The 17,232-nt window shown below is 42.3% G+C and overlaps 2 protein-coding genes across 3 annotated transcripts; one reads left to right on the forward strand and one right to left on the reverse strand.

The window, feature by feature from the left end:
• Positions 1-412: 412 nt before the first annotated feature.
• Positions 413-3,206, reverse strand: LOC134192324 (tRNA-uridine aminocarboxypropyltransferase 2-like). Of its 2 annotated transcripts, none has more exons than XM_062661050.1 (7): positions 3,089-3,206; positions 2,927-3,017; positions 1,259-1,353; positions 1,132-1,199; positions 939-1,072; positions 744-872; positions 413-683 (listed from the first exon to the last, which is right to left on the reverse strand). In XM_062661050.1, exons 1-7 carry the CDS (start codon positions 3,175-3,177, stop codon positions 498-500), a joined length of 792 nt encoding a protein of 263 aa, XP_062517034.1. In that variant the 5' UTR covers positions 3,178-3,206; the 3' UTR covers positions 413-497. The 2 variants fall into 2 exon arrangements, with proteins under 2 accessions (XP_062517034.1, XP_062517035.1); XM_062661051.1 differs by having other exon boundaries at positions 3,072-3,198.
• A 43-nt stretch (positions 3,207-3,249) lies between these two features.
• Positions 3,250-16,611, forward strand: LOC134192504 (dmX-like protein 2). Its single transcript, XM_062661241.1, has 24 exons — positions 3,250-3,336; positions 3,399-3,530; positions 3,902-3,964; positions 4,029-4,107; positions 4,453-4,603; positions 4,659-4,725; positions 4,793-4,832; positions 4,888-4,999; positions 5,104-9,013; positions 9,069-9,166; positions 9,304-11,737; positions 12,196-12,451; positions 13,128-13,326; positions 13,380-13,482; positions 13,542-13,643; positions 13,713-13,864; positions 14,284-14,386; positions 14,449-14,509; positions 14,595-14,719; positions 14,842-14,916; positions 14,971-15,062; positions 15,783-15,835; positions 15,890-15,979; positions 16,039-16,611. Exons 1-24 carry the CDS (start codon positions 3,250-3,252, stop codon positions 16,347-16,349), a joined length of 8,895 nt encoding a protein of 2,964 aa, XP_062517225.1. The 3' UTR covers positions 16,350-16,611.
• Positions 16,612-17,232: the final 621 nt, after the last annotated feature.

The following is a 17,232-nucleotide window of genomic DNA, read 5'->3' on the forward strand; positions in this document are numbered from 1 at the left end:
GTTACAATATGCATTGATGAATGCTGTTTATTGAAGCACTAATAGTGATTGCATCTGTAAGGAAATTATACTATATGTTACAGATATTTACAAAGTTATCCCTAAACTGACATTTTTCTTGCATAATATTAGTACATAATATTAATATATTATTAATATATAAATAATCTGTTTGTTTGTTTTAATTTGGAGTTGATAATCAAGATATTTAGTTGACATGTTTAGCATAGCACCATACATTTGGCTTCTATTTCAAATAAAGATTAAACTCCCAAAGTCATGTGAACCAATCTCAAAGACACATGACACATATAAAGACACACAAACACACACACACACACACACACACACACACACACACACACACACACACACACACACACACACACACACGACCCTGAATCCTACCAGCTCAAAACATTTTAATCAAAAACAGCTAACTTCTCTGCAATCTATTCCAAAACCGTGTCATGATATAAAATGCCTCCTATGCACGTTCATGTATCTAAACTTAATTCAGTAATTGTTGCAGACGTTCCACCTATTCTAACATCAATTTGATGTTCACACCTCTGTTTGAGTTGTCTTTCCTGCTCCTTCCTTGTGGCCTCTTTGCTCTGATGAACTACCGCCCCATGCTTCAGCTGAAAGTCACACAACGCTTTGAGTGGCAATTCAAAGGTCTAAATAAATTTATATAAATCAAACAAATCAGAAAGAAATAATCGTAGTTGGGATCGTACTTTGTGAATGTCAGAATTTGATTCTAGAATTGACAAAGCTAAAGCCACAGACTCTACTGTTGACCAGCAGTTGTCACTTGGTTGTGTTCGAATGACATACGTACTAGTGGTTGAAACTGAAAGTTTCACCTGTTCGTTGAAGTAGTTTTCAAAGTCAATGCTTTCATAAAATAATAATATGAATTAATTATTTACCAACTGTAAAACATGGAGTCTCGGATTTGTGTTGAAAATGCTGCTCGCTTGTCTCCATGTTCCATCCAGCACAACCAGTGTGTCGATTGTCCGTCTGTACTCATCGTCAACAACCAACTGACTAAGATCTACAGCTAGAGTAAGAGTAGTAACACTGAGATACACGGTAGTTCAAAAGCGGTCGACTCTATACCTTCTCTACCAGGATACAATAGTATGGCTCTCTCTGGTTTCTCTAATATTGCATCCAAGTGTGGATACCTTGATAACAATAAATGTGAGTAACAAGTTGGCTGATTAATGTCAACTATGTCACTGACTTTGAGGGAGGAAACCGTTTTCCTCTGTGGATAATACACTTGTCACGTGGTAAGGACGCACTGAGCAGAGGAACTGTAGTGAGACTTCGTGACTCCTTTAGAAATTAAGACAACATTACGAAACAGGCACGTAGCATGGACACCAACCCTGGAGGACACGATCTAGCAACCAGTTTCCAAATTCTGAATGCACTAATCACACACACACACACACACACACACACACACACACACACACACACACACACACACACACACACACACACACACACACACACACACACACACACACACACACACACACACACACACACACACACACACACACACACACACACACACACACACACACACACACACACACACACACACACACACACACACACACACACACACACACACACACACACACACACACACACACACACACACACACACACACACACACACACACACACACACACACACACACACACACACACACACACACACACACACACACACACACACACACACACACACACACACACACACACACACACACACACACACACACACACACACACACACACACACACACACACACACACACACACACACACACACACACACACACACACACACACACACACACACACACACACACACACACACACACACACACACACACACACACACACACACACACACACACACACACACACACACACACACACACACACACACACACACACACACACACACACACACACACACACACACACACACACACACACACACACACACACACACACACACACACACACACACACACACACACACACACACACACACACACACACACACACACACACACACACACACACACACACACACACACACACACACACACACACACACACACACACACACACACACACACACACACACACACACACACACACACACACACACACACACACACACACACACACACACACACACACACACACACACACACACACACACACACACACACACACACACACACACACACACACACACACACACACACACACACACACACACACACACCACATTCAAACACCATCATGACACTTCAGTGATTCTATAAAAAATCTAGTAGACACACTCTCCAAAACTGGAGACATCAGTGCCTCCCCATGCCCCCTAATGGTACAGATAAAGCAGACGTGGCAAGTACACAATGTGCAGACTTTAGAAGTCATTTTACAGAAAAATAGAAATTGATATTAAATTTATATTCCTTAAACTACAAATCATGGGTGTAATGTCAGTCTGGTCATGGCCAAACCAGTTTTAGAAAAATGCACTTTTGCCAGATGCTCAACGGAAATAATTTCAGTTTTAAGAGTATAACTGATTAAATAATTAATATATTTTTACTCATGGCAGTACTCAATTCTACGCCTACCTAACAATGTGCCTTACATCACTCTCCATTAGCGCGCGCTAGGCCAGACCAGACTTTCTACACATCTGCAGGTGCAAATAATGCAAGGTCAAATCTTTCAATTTTTTCAAACAACAAATCAAAATATCAGTAATAAATGACAACAACAGCAGCAAAGAGCAGACGATCATAAAACAAAAAGGCTCATATGCATTCTATCTCAACTGCAAACTCAAGTCGAAACTATGCAGTACCTCGTTGGGATGCTGCAATATGCAGACAGTCATGCGAATATCTAGTGGTCTCTCCGGCAAAAATTCGCACAAACAAACCGACTCCGGCCTCCTGAACAACACAATTAATTTCGATTCGAAACTAATTCGCTAATTAATTTATTACCAGTCGCATCGACCTACTTGCATCGTTTACAGTTCTTTCGTTTACTTGACGCCTCAACGGGCAGATCAGCCAATCCTTTGACGTGCTCATCATTCCACAAATCCATACAATGTATACCCTACCCTACCACCTGCCGGGTTTCCCGTATGTCGCACGACCTCGTGACTTGCACATCAAGATGCGCTGTCACCAAGTACTCACTGGAGCCGTCAATCGTGGCACTTGCTGCTTTTCTACAGTGTCATTCGAAGAGGAAGATTACATTGTAAGAAGAAATCGCAAGAAAAGAAACCATTTGTCGACGTCAGTGATTGTGTTGGGTGTTAGGTTTACGCGTCGGGATGCAGAGTCGTTGTTTTGGATCGCCTCTTGCAGAAAGTGCAGACTATTCACACGACAGACGTCTCTCAGTACACTTCCCTTGTAGACTGTGTTACTGGAAGTCACGTGACTGGCTTGGTATGTTTGAATTTGATACATACATGTATTTGCCGATGTATTAGTAAATATTAAATGCAGAATGTAGCGAAGGCTACGCAACAATACACGTGATTTGTTCGAATAATGACAGTATTAATTTTATATCAATTAGTTCTTATAATAATAATTATTTATTTTTATCACACCAAAGCTGGGCAACATAAAACACACACACACACACACACACACACACACACACACACACACACACACACACACACACACACACACACACACACACACACACACATGTAGGCAAATGACATAACTAACACACAAAATCACTTAACCTACACGTAAAGTTATTCGTTTTATTGGTTTGTGTTTTATAAAGTTTTTATGAATTTTAGATTGCAGCGTCTTGGTCTAGTAAAGTGTATCTTCTTTCTCCATATGAGACAATTATAGAAAGGGTATAGATGATGGTAACGAATGTTAGCTGTGTGTATTAGTGAACTGCTGTGTATTGTGTATTAGAGCAATGGATTGAAGTGGGCGATCCAAGCAGTTTTGGAACCCAAAGATGTAGTCTCAAGTTTGTGTTTTAACTATAAAGGTAATGTTAATGTTTAGTTGTTAGTGTCACTGACAATTTAATTGCAAAGTTGAGTATTGGATGTATGGTGCACATGCGTCACACACACACACACACACACACACACACACACACACACACACACACACACACACACACACACACACACACACACAAGGTGCTTATTGTTGCATGAGGTTTGAGTAAAGCAGTTGTGTTATGTCTTCTATTAAACATTGATTGGTTATTGTTTTGGTGCATAGCAGTAACACTAAACGTTACCGTGTAAATAGCCGTCTTATGTTTTCAGTGATTCTTATATTTGTAATGAATTCAAGAGTTTGTGTTTGTTTTGGTTCGAAACAGGTGATAGCCTTCTTATTGGAAGTTGTCGAGGCATTAGTCTATGGGTATCATCTGTGGATACCTCAAATGATGACGTCATCACAGTGTCTATCCAAGGAATAACTGGGAGAGAAGAAGCTCCTCTGTGTTGGGATGAAGTCTGGAAGACAAGGTTGGCAGTTTGGTAGTCTTACATTGCAATCAGCCAATAGACTGATTTCTGTCAGTGTGATGTCTCCCATTCTGTACATTCGATTTTCTCCTGACAGTCTCTTGTTTGCCTCTTTGGGAGAAGTAAACTGAATATATTTATTGTATTTCTCAGTTTCGTAAGGTTTATATGACTGTTTCTATGCTGCAGAATGATAAACTACTGAAAGTGTGGTACAAAAAGACTTGGGGTATGGTTGACTTGGTTACCATTATTGCTGGTTGTGGTAAAAATCTTGTATTTAGAATTAAGTGGCAACTCGAAAGACATGCCAATTGCATATGATTTTGTGTACCTTGCACATCCTATGCCTGTCATCAACTTGTCCTGGAGGGAGAAGAGTCATCTATTGCCAGGGTATTATGTAGTTGTGTTTGCCTTTTGTTGGCTTCTTCTGCATGGACACTGAACATCCTGTGGTATCGAGATTTTGTGCTCTGTCTAACTTTGTTTGTTTCCAGTGGTGTTCTGCCCAACGTTCTGCTAACTTCGTGTGAGGACAATATTTGCCGCATCTGGGCTCAAACACCTAATCTTGACCCCCAGCACACCCACCAATCTATTGATGTAGACAGCAGCTTTGCTATCGGTGCCGATTTCAAATTTCACATTGCAGCGATTATTGATCCTGATAATGACATTCCTCTATTACCTGATGTGAGTCGTGGTCAAGATGTTCCCCTTACTATTCACTGGCTCAACAACAAAACTTGGATGTACAATGCTGTGATTGAGAGAAATCTTAGCAGCTATTTTGAAGACAGACTGACTGGCAATGCAAGTGTGTCTAGATCATCATTTGATTCATTAACTGCAGCTGATTATGAGTCTGTACAGTTGGAAGTAGATGTTAGTGATGGTAGTGGTGTGAGTTGTGCACCATCTTCTGTTCCTTTGAAGACATTGACAGTGCCAACACAAAGAAAAGGAGCTATATCTCCAGCAAGGGAAGCAGCACTTCAAGCATTAAAACAGAGCGATGTGAAATATGGATCAACACGAGCAAGCATTCGTGAGGAACAAGAAGGAGCTTCGCTTAGACAATCAATAGGAAATGTACTGAAAGATTGGCGTCGGACATCTGATATGGTGTTTGCTGTTTATCCAACTGATGGCTCATTGTTGCTGTGGCAGCTTGATCATCTTGATGATCTTATGCCGTCCCTACGCCTCGTCCATGTTAGCTTCTCATCTCGGTTGCCGTTTAGTTTTCCTTTGGAAGATGCATATTCCATGTCGCCAGAGCTTATTCTTCTCTCACACATTGAAGCTTTTTCAGTTGGTCATCCTGTTGCTCAGTTCTCACCTCTTCGAAAGAGTAGCACACGTGAGCTGGGTCATCATGCTTCCAACGTGTCACTTGCTCGAAGCAGTGCATTTTCCTCTCTTCAGCAACTTAGTTTTCGTAGCTCAATGGAGGAAGCTTATTGCTCGTCGCCATACCCATGGTTGTCTCTCTTTTCTCGGCATTTGGATGGATCAATTAATTTGTGGCATGTTGAGCTTGGAGACGATCCATTGCGCATTTGTTGTGTTGTTCATCGTCGTCGCTCTGCTGGGCATCGGTTTGGAACCACCAAGTTAGTTGTTCACCCTACGTTGCCAATTGTTTTAACTGCAGCTCACATAGAAGACCTGTCATTGAGTTTTAGCATGTCAGGCAGTGAAGAATTTCAGTTAGTTGATAGTTTGTCAGACATTCAAAGCAAAACAAGTGAACTTATTTTATGGGAGACCAGGAGTGTCGGTTCTTTAGCTCAGCACAGTGCACTTGATCAGCTGGCGGTAGTCAGTTCTGGTCAGTTGAGTGCTTTTACATCAATTGCTTGGATACCTGCTGCTGTGCCTTCGTGTGACGATCTAAGCAATCGTTTGTGTGGGAGCTTGTTCTTGGCAAATGAAGACGGTAGTTCGATGTTGTATTTTCACTTGGCATTGGTAGATGCTGCTAATCTGTTATATCACTCTCACTGGATAAAGAAGGAAGAAGTCAAGCACTACCGATCAACGAGTTTGTCGATGTCATCAACTGACAGCGATCTAGATATGGGTGATGAAGAGAAGCCTGCAGTTGTCAGTCTAGCTGATGTTGCGACTGTTATTTCTACTCAGTCTGGTCATCGTCCAGGCTGCATTATTAAGCTAGGCCTTCTTGATGAAACAAGCAGTCGCCTCTTTCGATTTTCATCCATTGTATTTCTTCATGTCTTTTGTAGTAGCAGTTTTTCACCGAATGTGCATCGTGCACTACAAAATCAAGCAAGAATGAAAAACAGTATTCTTACAAAATCCGTTATTGGATCTCAGGAGTTCTACATTGTTGCTATTAGCAGTGCATTGCAGCGCTCACAAGCACATCTCGGCGACCGACTTATTCGGTTTCACATGTGGTACGTTCAAGTGAGTCCATATGCTAAGCCTGAAGAGAAGTCTGACAAGCAGGAGTCAACCGGAGAGTCTGCTGCTCAACCCGCTGCTACACAAAGTTCTTCTGACGGCACCATTCCAATTCCTAATGTTGAGTCTGTGTACTTGGGTGCTCAGGAATTGAACCTTCCCAGTGGGGTGACCTTGGAGCACGTTACAACGATAGCAAACAAGAAGCAGGCATTTTTCTATGAACTTGTTTCTAAGCCTGCTCTCTACCTTATCACTACTCTTTTCTCTGATGGTCAAGTCATGTCTTGGACATGTCAGCTGTGTAGTAGAAGGGACGACAGCAAAGATCGATATTTTGAGTGGAAGGAGTGGCCAGACAAGTTGAGTGGCATCAAATCAAATGCAAGCATCAATGTGAATGGAACTGTCAGTTGTGAAGCTGTTGCAGTAAGTAGCCCTTGTTGTGCTCTTTTGGCTTGTGGCCATCGTTGTACAAAATCTGACTGCTCCGACGTTGTTGTATCAATTTGGCAATGTCGCAGTACCGGAGGTGCATCATGGATGTTAGCTGATTTGATTACTGTTGACAAGATCAAAGGAAGTTTAACTGAGAAGAAACCTCGGCTTGCTTTGGATTGGGTGTCCGTTGAGGATGGAAGTTTTGTCTTAGCTGTGGCCACTCAGCGTGGCATCATGCTGCTAGCTGAATGTTTCAGAGACAACAAACGTTCATCAGAAAACAGTGCAGAAACCAGATTTCACTCAGAGAGTTGGGATTGTTTGAGGTTTATTGAACTGGATAGTGACAATGTGCATAGCTCATCTCTTGGATTGGCCTGGACGGGCACTGGCACTCTCATTCTTGCTTCACAGTCAGAGCTGCAAGTTTTGTCTCAGTGGACAAAAGAGGCTAAGTCTAATACCATATCTGTACTTTCTGTTTTATCCAAGGTACCAAGACAGAAGGACACTCATTCTATGGCATACGATGGAAGTATGTTTGAGCAGGCAGCTGCTATGACTCCCATGCTCATTCAGTATCATCCCGACCAACTTCTGCAGTTGTTGAGTGCGGGCAAGTTGCAACGAGTACGAGCTATCTTAGGAAATCTTGTTGTATGTCTGAGAGAGAGAACTCTTGGAGATGAAAGTAGACAACGCAAGTTAAGTGGCACCAATTTGCCTCGTCCACGGCTTGGATCATTGGGAAAAGTACTTAGTCTTACAGTTTGTCCTGGAGAGAAAGCTCAAACATATGAATGTATTGAATCTATTACCCCACTCTCGCTTACTGATCTCGTACTTAGCGATCATACAAACTTTCAGACTCAAGAAGTAAACACAACCAATAACAATTCCAGTACAACAACCTCAGATGGAAGATTTATTGGAGATGGTCAATATGAGAGTCTTTTTTCACGACCTTCACTGACTGATGAGTTTATCGATGGCATGTGTGAAGGTGAAGAAGAACAAGATGATATTGACCCTATAAAACCTGGACATTTCTCACCCCAACATTCAAAGTGGCTCGCCAATCAGCTGACACGATTTCAACTTCCTGGTCTCTCTAATGTTGATCAAATTCGACTTCTTGCTGTAGCTGAAACAGTTGCGTCAACTCAGGGCAGTTTTAAGGGTGAATCGAGTAATCCATTGCCTCTTTTATCATCAGCTGCAGGTGCAGGCTACGCGCAGGCATCTGGTAAAGACACAAGCAGTGTTGATGACTGTGGACTGCGCTGCCTGCTGTCTCTACACTTCTATCAGTGTTTGCTCAAGTCTCTTCCTCCAACAATGAGGAGCAAGGCAGCAAAGCAAGGTCTTGCATCATCCGACTTTGCGTGGGCTTTCCACTCAGAGTCTGAAGAAGAACTGTTGAGTATGGTTCCTGCTCTTCAAAGGTTGAATTTGTCTTGGGCTGATCTGAGGGCTGTCGGAATTGGCTGGTGGGTGCGAAGTGATGATCGGTTGAGAAGATGTGTTGAAAAAGTATGTTGTAAATTGGTGTCTTGGATTTGTGATTTGATAGTGAGGTTTTTTGTAGTTAGCAAAAGCCCAGTTTCAGAAAGCTCAGCAACCTCTTGATGCTGCTTTGTTCTATCTTGCAATGAAGAAAAAGACGTTGTTGGCAGGACTTTTTAGGTGTGTCAGTCATTATGAATCTTGGTTTGTTTGTCTGTTGTTGTATAGTTTGTTTGCTTTCCTGTTTGTTGTGTGTTTGTTGTTTGTCTGCTGCATTTGCTCGTGTTGATTGTATGACTCGGTTTGTTGCTTGATAGGACTGTGAGGGATACACGGATGACTCAATTCTTTGGTCATGATTTCAGTGAGGACAGGTGGCATCGGGCAGCTCTGAAAAATGCATTTGCTTTGTTAAGCAAACAGCGCTTTGAACAAGCAGCTGCTTTTTTTCTACTCAGTGGCTCACTCTTTGATGCAGTAGAAGTGTGCATTCATCAGCTAAATGATATCCAGCTAGCGCTTGTTATTTCCAGAATGCATGAAGGTGATACAGATCGTGGCCCAATGGTTAAACATATCTTGAACAAATATGTTCTTGGTCGTGTATCTGATCTCAAACCGACAGCTCAACCAGAAAAAGCTTCTGATGATGTCTTCCTAAGGAGCATGGCTCTTTGGATGCTGAAAGAGTATTCCGCTGCATTGGATACGCTTGTTGAGAGGTACAAACAGCCGGGACATGACATGATGAATGATTCGTTGTCTCCTGCTGTGTACAACTTTTATCATTATTTGAAGAAGCATCCTTTCCTGTTACACCGTGAACATGCCGACAAAATGTCTCTCAATATTTCTAGTGGACTTCTCATTGAAGTAGCATCTGATAGAAACACACAGTTGAAAAATGTTTCTTTGAATTTGCCAGAAGTGAGAAGTCAGGGTCAGCAGCAGTCTGGTGTTGGAAGAGATGATTCTGTTGATGCCGAAAGGCATCTTCTCTTTAGTGCTTCATACAACCTTTTAACTGCTGGTTGCCCAATGTTGGCTTTTGACTTTTTAAGTCATTTACCAGCTGTTGTAGAAGATGAAGTTGAGCTAGAAACTCCTCAACAATGTGATAGCCAAGTGGATACAAACCTACATCTTGATGAGGCTCTATCTGATGAGCCCAATGGTCTCACATCTAATAAAACCGTTCCTTTTGTGGCATCTGAAGACAGAAGTGATGCATTTGATTGGAGTCGGCCAGTATCTGAGGTTGGTTCTCCACAGAAGAGCGTTGCCTTTGACTGGAGTCAGCCATTAGCAAGGGAGTTGGAAGAGATGGATTCATTTGAATTGAGTCAAGAAGTTCAATCTCGTTTGGATGCTGATGAAACTGAGATTGGCTTAAACAGAGTGGGATTGAGCAATCAGCATAAAGATGGCAACAAGAAGTGTGGTGCATATGCATGTAGTCCTGTTGCTTTGGCAGTTGCTGTGCAAATGAAATTCCATTGCTGTATTGCACTGATGATTGATCAGTTTCGGAGCTTGCCCATACAGGCTCTACGCGATGCTGAAATCTCAGACATAGAATATCATAGGTCAAAAGGGATTATGTGTGATGCCAGATCTGGTTCTGCACTGCGTATTCTGTTCAGCAATACCCTGATGACTGAGCTCAATATATTACAAGATTACTGCAGATTGACTGGAGAAGGTGAAGCGGTCAAAGAAAAATCCGATTTTAATCGCTTTAAGAATATGCAGTTACTAGTTCACATGCTTTACCTACTCGCACATTACTGCAGTCTCCATGGAGCTGCTGGCAGTGGCTTGTTGTCTCTTGAGATGGAGAGCATTATTCTTCTGCAAGATGTCGTGGCTTTGCAATCACATACGAAACTTCCTCGTCAACAAATCTCAGAAATGCCACCTCTTAGTCTTTCTGCTTTTAATCTCTTGCCGTTGCATATCAGTCCATTTCATATAGTTAAGACAATTACTGATGATCTTATTCAGCATGTTACCATGTGTAATGAGTTGCCATCTTCAACCCTGCCTTTGCAGCAACTTGATGTGATGAAGAATCTCACCTCAATGTTGTCAGTGTGTGTCCTGCAGTGTACATCAGCTAGGAGAGCTTGGCATCAGGCAGACAATAACGATCTTCGAATTAGATCTCCAACTCATCGTTCGTATGTGCGACAACTGATAGAGGAAGCAAACAGTGATTTAGCAAGTACTCAAACAACAGGGGCTCAATCAGATAACAGTCCAACTAGAGGAAGGCGAAAGAGAAGTGCCCATGTGAGTGAAGGAGATCTGGCTGCCATTCAGTTACCTGCTCGACCTACCTCTATACCTTCAAACTGGCCAGGTGTGAAAGAATGGCCATCTGCTTTGGAATCGGCTGAGAAACCTCTCTCAATCTCATTCTCTGTTTTGCTTGGTGAAGCAACAGTTGCTATATATCTTGCTTTGTTGGCTGCAGCAGCAGCAGAACATAAAGCTGAAGATCTATTGCTGTTACTACTAAACTCTCCTGCTGCTCTTATGTGGGGCAGGACGTTTGGAGGCGGTGCTAAAATGTCTCACCCTGTTGCAAGCCATGGTAGTTTTGAGTCATCAACAGAGAGGTCTACTGGTGGAGGCTCACCTTTTGGCAAGTGGAGATCTATGAGTCGTGGCAGGATGACACCAGAAATGGACATAAAGGAGGTGTTTGTATCACCACAAATTACACTCATAGAGTATTTTCTTACACCGGTAAGTTGTTTCGTATTGTGCAGTTGAGAAGATGTTTACGCAGGCAGTCTGCTGGACAAGCTGATAGACGGGTGGGTGGAATGAACTGAGGGACACACAGATGGACAGATAGGTGGGTGGGTCGGTGATTAGCAAACTGACGGACAAGCTGTGTATCGTTCACCCTTTGTGCAAGATTAGAGTGAGAGGACTTGTAAAGAACTTCACATCTGTGTATGTTTTGTAGAACTAATGTGTGCTTCTCTTGTAAGGAAATGTGCGATGTGTAATAAAATACAGATAGACAGACAGATGTTTAGATGGGCACACACACACACACACACACACACACACACACACACACACACACACACACACACACACACACACACACACACACCACAAACTGATGAGTGAGAGGATGTTGGCTTTATTTATATTTGCAAGGATGATACTTATTATACGATGTTTATCATTAGAGTCGCCAAAAGCTAAGCAAGGGGAATTTGACTCTTGACTTGAATTTATTTCACAAACATAATGCCAATGATTCAGATGATGAAGATGATGAAGATGATGAAGATGATGAAGATGAGACAGATAACAAAACTGGCACACCAAAGATCCATGATGACCCAGAAAGTTTTGCTTGGTGTTTAATGCGTTTGAGTATTGTTCGCACAGTGGTGAGGCATCTCAAGACTTTTGTGCCAGTATGTGGAATAGACATAGCAGGTATGCAGCAGGTTTAGGTATTTATGTGAATGAAAGCATGTGAGGCAGGAGCCAAGTTTTTCTCATGAGATTTTGCCATTTCAACAAGTTTTGTACATGACTATTTGTACTCTTATGTGAGCATGCCAACCTGTTACTGTCTGTCTGCTGAGTGCATGGCTTGTGTGGCTACGTAGGTGTACTGTATCCACCTGCTTGTTTATCTGACTCTCTGTGTCTCAGTCATTGGTGTGTGTGTGTGTGTGTGTGTGTGTGTGTGTGTGTGTGTGCATGTGTTTCTGACCAAGAATTTGAAGACAAATGCGTGCAAGCATTACAACAAAATAGGGAAAGCAAAAAACTGTAGTGTCTGTCATCAATGAGTGGCAATTACATCTATGATATATGTGGTCGCTCTTGCTCAGCACAAATTGGTTTATGGAGACAAAGGCAAAGTCATCACTGAGCTTAGTCGTATCGACTACTCATTCCATCGTCATCATCATCATGTATGTCTGTATGTATGTTTTTGTTGCCTCCCTGCCTACTGTATCACGTGTACATGAGTATGTTTTGCTTGCTTGCTTTTGTTTATTGTCTTTCTTTCTATTTGCACATTATTCAATTAGTTTCAACTATGGAATGTGCTATTTCACATAGTTTACATTATAGTTATAACCTTTTCTGTGACTTGCAGATCTAGCCGGAACATCTCCCCTTCTTCACTCTGCATTTCGTGCTGTAGAGAACTGGGATTCTCAATGTACTTCCAAGCTCAACAAATTAGGAGATCCACCTAGTGATTTAATTGACATCAACCCTAAATTTCGGTCAGCAGAACAACCTCCACTGCTCAAACACAAGTCTTTACTTGAACCGTCAAACTCACCGTTTAGGTAATATGCTATTCCTGCTTGCACAATGTAGATCATTTGCCATGGATTGTTAGATCACAGTCTCAAGCAGCCTTGGCTGCCAGTCAACTATGGCAATATCTAGTTAGACTGGATCACTTACATGAAGTCTTTGTACATTACATATTTCCACCAGAGGTTAGGTCTCATGTATCTCTCTCAGTCTTTCTTATTGTGTGCGTTATTTGTGTGTGAAGAAAAGTGCTATTGACCTGGTTGCTGAAGAGGAAGAGATGCCATTGCAAGCGAAAGTCATACATCAAGAGACAGATACAGTGAACTGCTTCTGCTTGAATAAGGTGCGTGTGTTTGATTACTTATTGGTAGATGATTGTGGTTGGATGTTGTACATTGTGTTTTACTTACAGACAAACCCGAACTGTTTGATACTGGCAAGTCAGAAAGAGATCACTGAGGTTGATGTGAGTATGATGTTGGCATTGGATCCTCTGGCTTGGTTGGAAGAGGGAGGACACCAACCTAATCCTGTACGGGTTGTCAAAGGCAGTAATGTGAACATGTAAGATGAATTCAGTTATGCTGCAGAGAAGAGTGACTGATAAATTATCATGTTTACACACACACACACACACACACACACACACACACACACACACACACACACACACACACACACACACACACACACACACACACACACACACACACACACACACACACACACACACACCACACACACCACACACACCACACACACCACACACACACACACACACACACACACACACACACACACACACACACACACACACACGGTACATGCATACACACACAACGATGTACATGATGATATTGCGTGTGCACTTACATGCGCGCATGCATGCATGTGCATGTGCATGAGTGTGTGCATGTGTCACTATGTGCATTTTGCAATCATGCTTGTTCTTTTATAATTGTAACAATTTCATATTCTTACAGAGCAGGAGATGATGATGGTTTCATTGTGGTTCACACTGCTCGTGCTGGTAAAAGAGCAACCAGTCCTGGACACAGTTTTCAAACAGGAACCATGGCATCTACAGTAATAATAATAATTCATTCCTTTTTACTATGTTGTATTCCGTTTTCTGAATGTCTTTCCAGCTTCATCGTCGTTCTGTCCAAGGAATGAGACGAATGGAAGCTCACCCAACTCTTCCATATTGTAAGTGACTATTAGTAATTTCATGTTTAAGCAGCTATCTGATACTAACTATATAAGTTGCTAATGCTTTGTGGTGCTGTTGAAGATATCACTGGATCTTCTAGTGGGGTAGCTTGTATGTGGGAATGCAACCACCCAGACGTACTTGCTGTTCATAGAGGACTTGGATCAAAAGTCAGTCGAGTTCATTTCAATCATTTTGGCAACAAGGTAGTACTGCATATAATTTTAATTAAGGATGATAACATCTGTTGGCATTGGTGTGTGTGTGTGTGTGTGTGTGTGTGTGTGTGTGTGTGTGTGTGTCGGTGTGTGAGTGTGTTGTGTTGTAGTATGGCGTGGCAGCTGATGGGAAGCTGCACTTGTTTCAGTGTGGAGTGAATATGGCATCAAACAGTGCGTACCAGGTCAGGACAGGTAGACTGCAATGCAAATGTTTGGATAACTTGTGGTGGTTGTAGACTGTAGCTTGTTACAAGAGATCATTGAATGACTTTCTGTTTGTGAGCTCATCTAGCTTTCTTGCAGCAGCCGGTGTGTCATCAAATGGAAGGTATGGTTAACAGTGTTACATGTATAGAACACACAGAGCAGAACAGTACTGTCAATCAGGTAGACAGACAGATAGACTGACATGTATACAAACAGACGGACAGACGGACAGACAGACAGACAAACAGAGAGACACTCGAAGAGAAATGCTGAAAAAATATGACTTTGCAAAAAGGCACGTCCTTGTGGAACTGCTTGGAATTTCATTTCTCTGGTGATGGAGCACTTTGGTCGATGATGGGGGCAAGAGGCCCAAAAATATCTCAACCAGCTCTCATCAATAGCAACATGGACAACTGAGTGCAAACAAGATGAGTTCAAAAATCAATGGAGAAGTCAATTCTCAATTGCGATGCAGCAGTGTTGCTGCAGAAGATGAGCAGAGTCCAGTATAGTGGTGACTCAGTTGGTGCCATTCATAACTCTGTTAGCTTATTGTTACCTGGTTGACTTAGTCGTAATTAGGACCTCTTGGATCCAAGTTGTCGTAGAACTTGCTGGCTTTTAGCGTATTGTAGAATGTGTAATGTCTTGTGTAAGAAATATATGTATTGACAGACAGATGGACAGACAGACGGACGGACAGACGGACAGACAGACAGACAGACAGACAAGTGGCATGTGTGATAGGGAGCATACAGACATTTGCAAAAATTAGACAAATTGGCACAAGTGTGTGCCAAGATTGATTTGCAGCATGCCATTTCTGTCCTTTTTTCAGAAATGTTGGTCTTTGGGATACGTTAGTGCCTCCAACCAAAGCACTTGTCAAAGGTTAACTAAGTTTTTGTCATTGGGAATTGCTTTAAACATCCAACTATGATGCAGGTTTTCTGTGTCATGATGGTGGAGCATCTGTTGTAGCCTATGCACCTGGATCACAGCTGCTTTTGTCAGGAGGACGCAAAGGCGATCTCTGTGCGATCTGTTTCTCTGTTAGACTCACATGGTCAAGTTGACGTCTTCTTAATTTGCAGGTTTGTTTGACGTTCGGCAACGCTGTCTCTTGCAGTCGTTCAGTGCTCATAATGATTCTGTGGAGTGTCTCGTTATTCATGACTCTGGGCGTTTCTTTGTGACTGGAGCAGCCAATGGTGATGTTAAAGTTTTTCATCTCAAGAGCTTCAAGGAAGAGTATGTGTTTGAAAATGAGCATGGACGTGGTTCAAGCTCATTTCTACGTGGTGATGCATTGAGTGGAGTCACTCAATTGTACTTGACTCATGACTGCCGTTTGTTCTCATCTGGAACAGATGGGACAATAAAAATGCGGACATTGGATGTATAGCAAATAGGCAATCAGTTATGTAGACCCTCGGGAGACGTAATGTGGGATGTGGTGTAAAAAATTTATGAACATACAGAATGATCCGTGACTGATTCAGGAGTTGTATTTTTCAAATATTCTTCCCTTTTCAATTATAAAACAAAGTCTTTACTGAAAATCAAGTTGTTTGTACGCAGTAACTGGATCACATAGTGATAACATCTGCCTACCTAGTGTGTAGGTGTTGATAGAGACGGCAGTCCTGTTGATGGTTTAGCTAGAGTAAAAACGCATGCACTCCAACAAGGTTTTTGCCTTGCACATGTACACACACACACACACACACACACACACACACACACACACACACACACACACACACACACACACACACACACACACACACACACACACCACACACACACACACACCACACACTTTCACGCTGCGTTCATTTCAATGAGAAACGATGCAGGCCAAGGTCACCATAGGCTATATCAGAGGAGTGGATGTTCTCTGACAGCAAAAACGCTCGTGATTGTGGAGGCCTTGTTGGCGGAATGTTTGGTGACAGTACTGACATTGACTAGTAGTCAGGGACTGACCATGTTTCTGTCTCTGCTGGTTTACAAGGCCGGCATGATTTACAGCAGTAAATCCACAACCATCAAAGCTGCAGTGTACAAACTCTGATGTCGTTTGCCTTGCTTCGCGGCGACGTTTCTGCTCATCCTTGCGGTATTTCTCTTGTTCTTCCTTCTTGAAATTTACTTCCTGTGTGGCAGCCCAGATCTGATTCCTCCACTCATTCCTATCTTCTGCTAATATCCTCCAAACCCCATCAAGATTGCAATTCCTTAAATCCCTCAGTACCAAATCGTTCCATCTCATTCTCTGGCCTCCG

The sequence above is a fragment of the Corticium candelabrum genome, chromosome 16 (genome assembly GCF_963422355.1).
Source record: "Corticium candelabrum chromosome 16, ooCorCand1.1, whole genome shotgun sequence".
NCBI lineage: Eukaryota > Metazoa > Porifera > Homoscleromorpha > Homosclerophorida > Plakinidae > Corticium > Corticium candelabrum.

Excerpts from the sequence above, each read along its gene's own strand:
- LOC134192324 (XM_062661050.1), bottom strand. The coding sequence starts at position 3,177 with ATGGATTTGTGGAATGATGAGCACGTCAAAGGATTGGCTGATCTGCCC. Across the intron at positions 873-938 it reads GACTCCATGTTTTACAGTTG|GTGAAACTTTCAGTTTCAAC; the intron begins GTAAATAATTAA and ends TTCAACGAACAG. Across the intron at positions 684-743 it reads CAAATTCTGACATTCACAAA|ACCTTTGAATTGCCACTCAA; the intron begins GTACGATCCCAA and ends AAATTTATTTAG.
- LOC134192504 (XM_062661241.1), top strand. The coding sequence starts at position 3,250 with ATGCGCTGTCACCAAGTACTCACTGGAGCCGTCAATCGTGGCACTTGC. Across the intron at positions 3,337-3,398 it reads TCGAAGAGGAAGATTACATT|GTTTACGCGTCGGGATGCAG; the intron begins GTAAGAAGAAAT and ends GTTGGGTGTTAG. Across the intron at positions 13,327-13,379 it reads CCGTCAAACTCACCGTTTAG|ATCACAGTCTCAAGCAGCCT; the intron begins GTAATATGCTAT and ends ATGGATTGTTAG.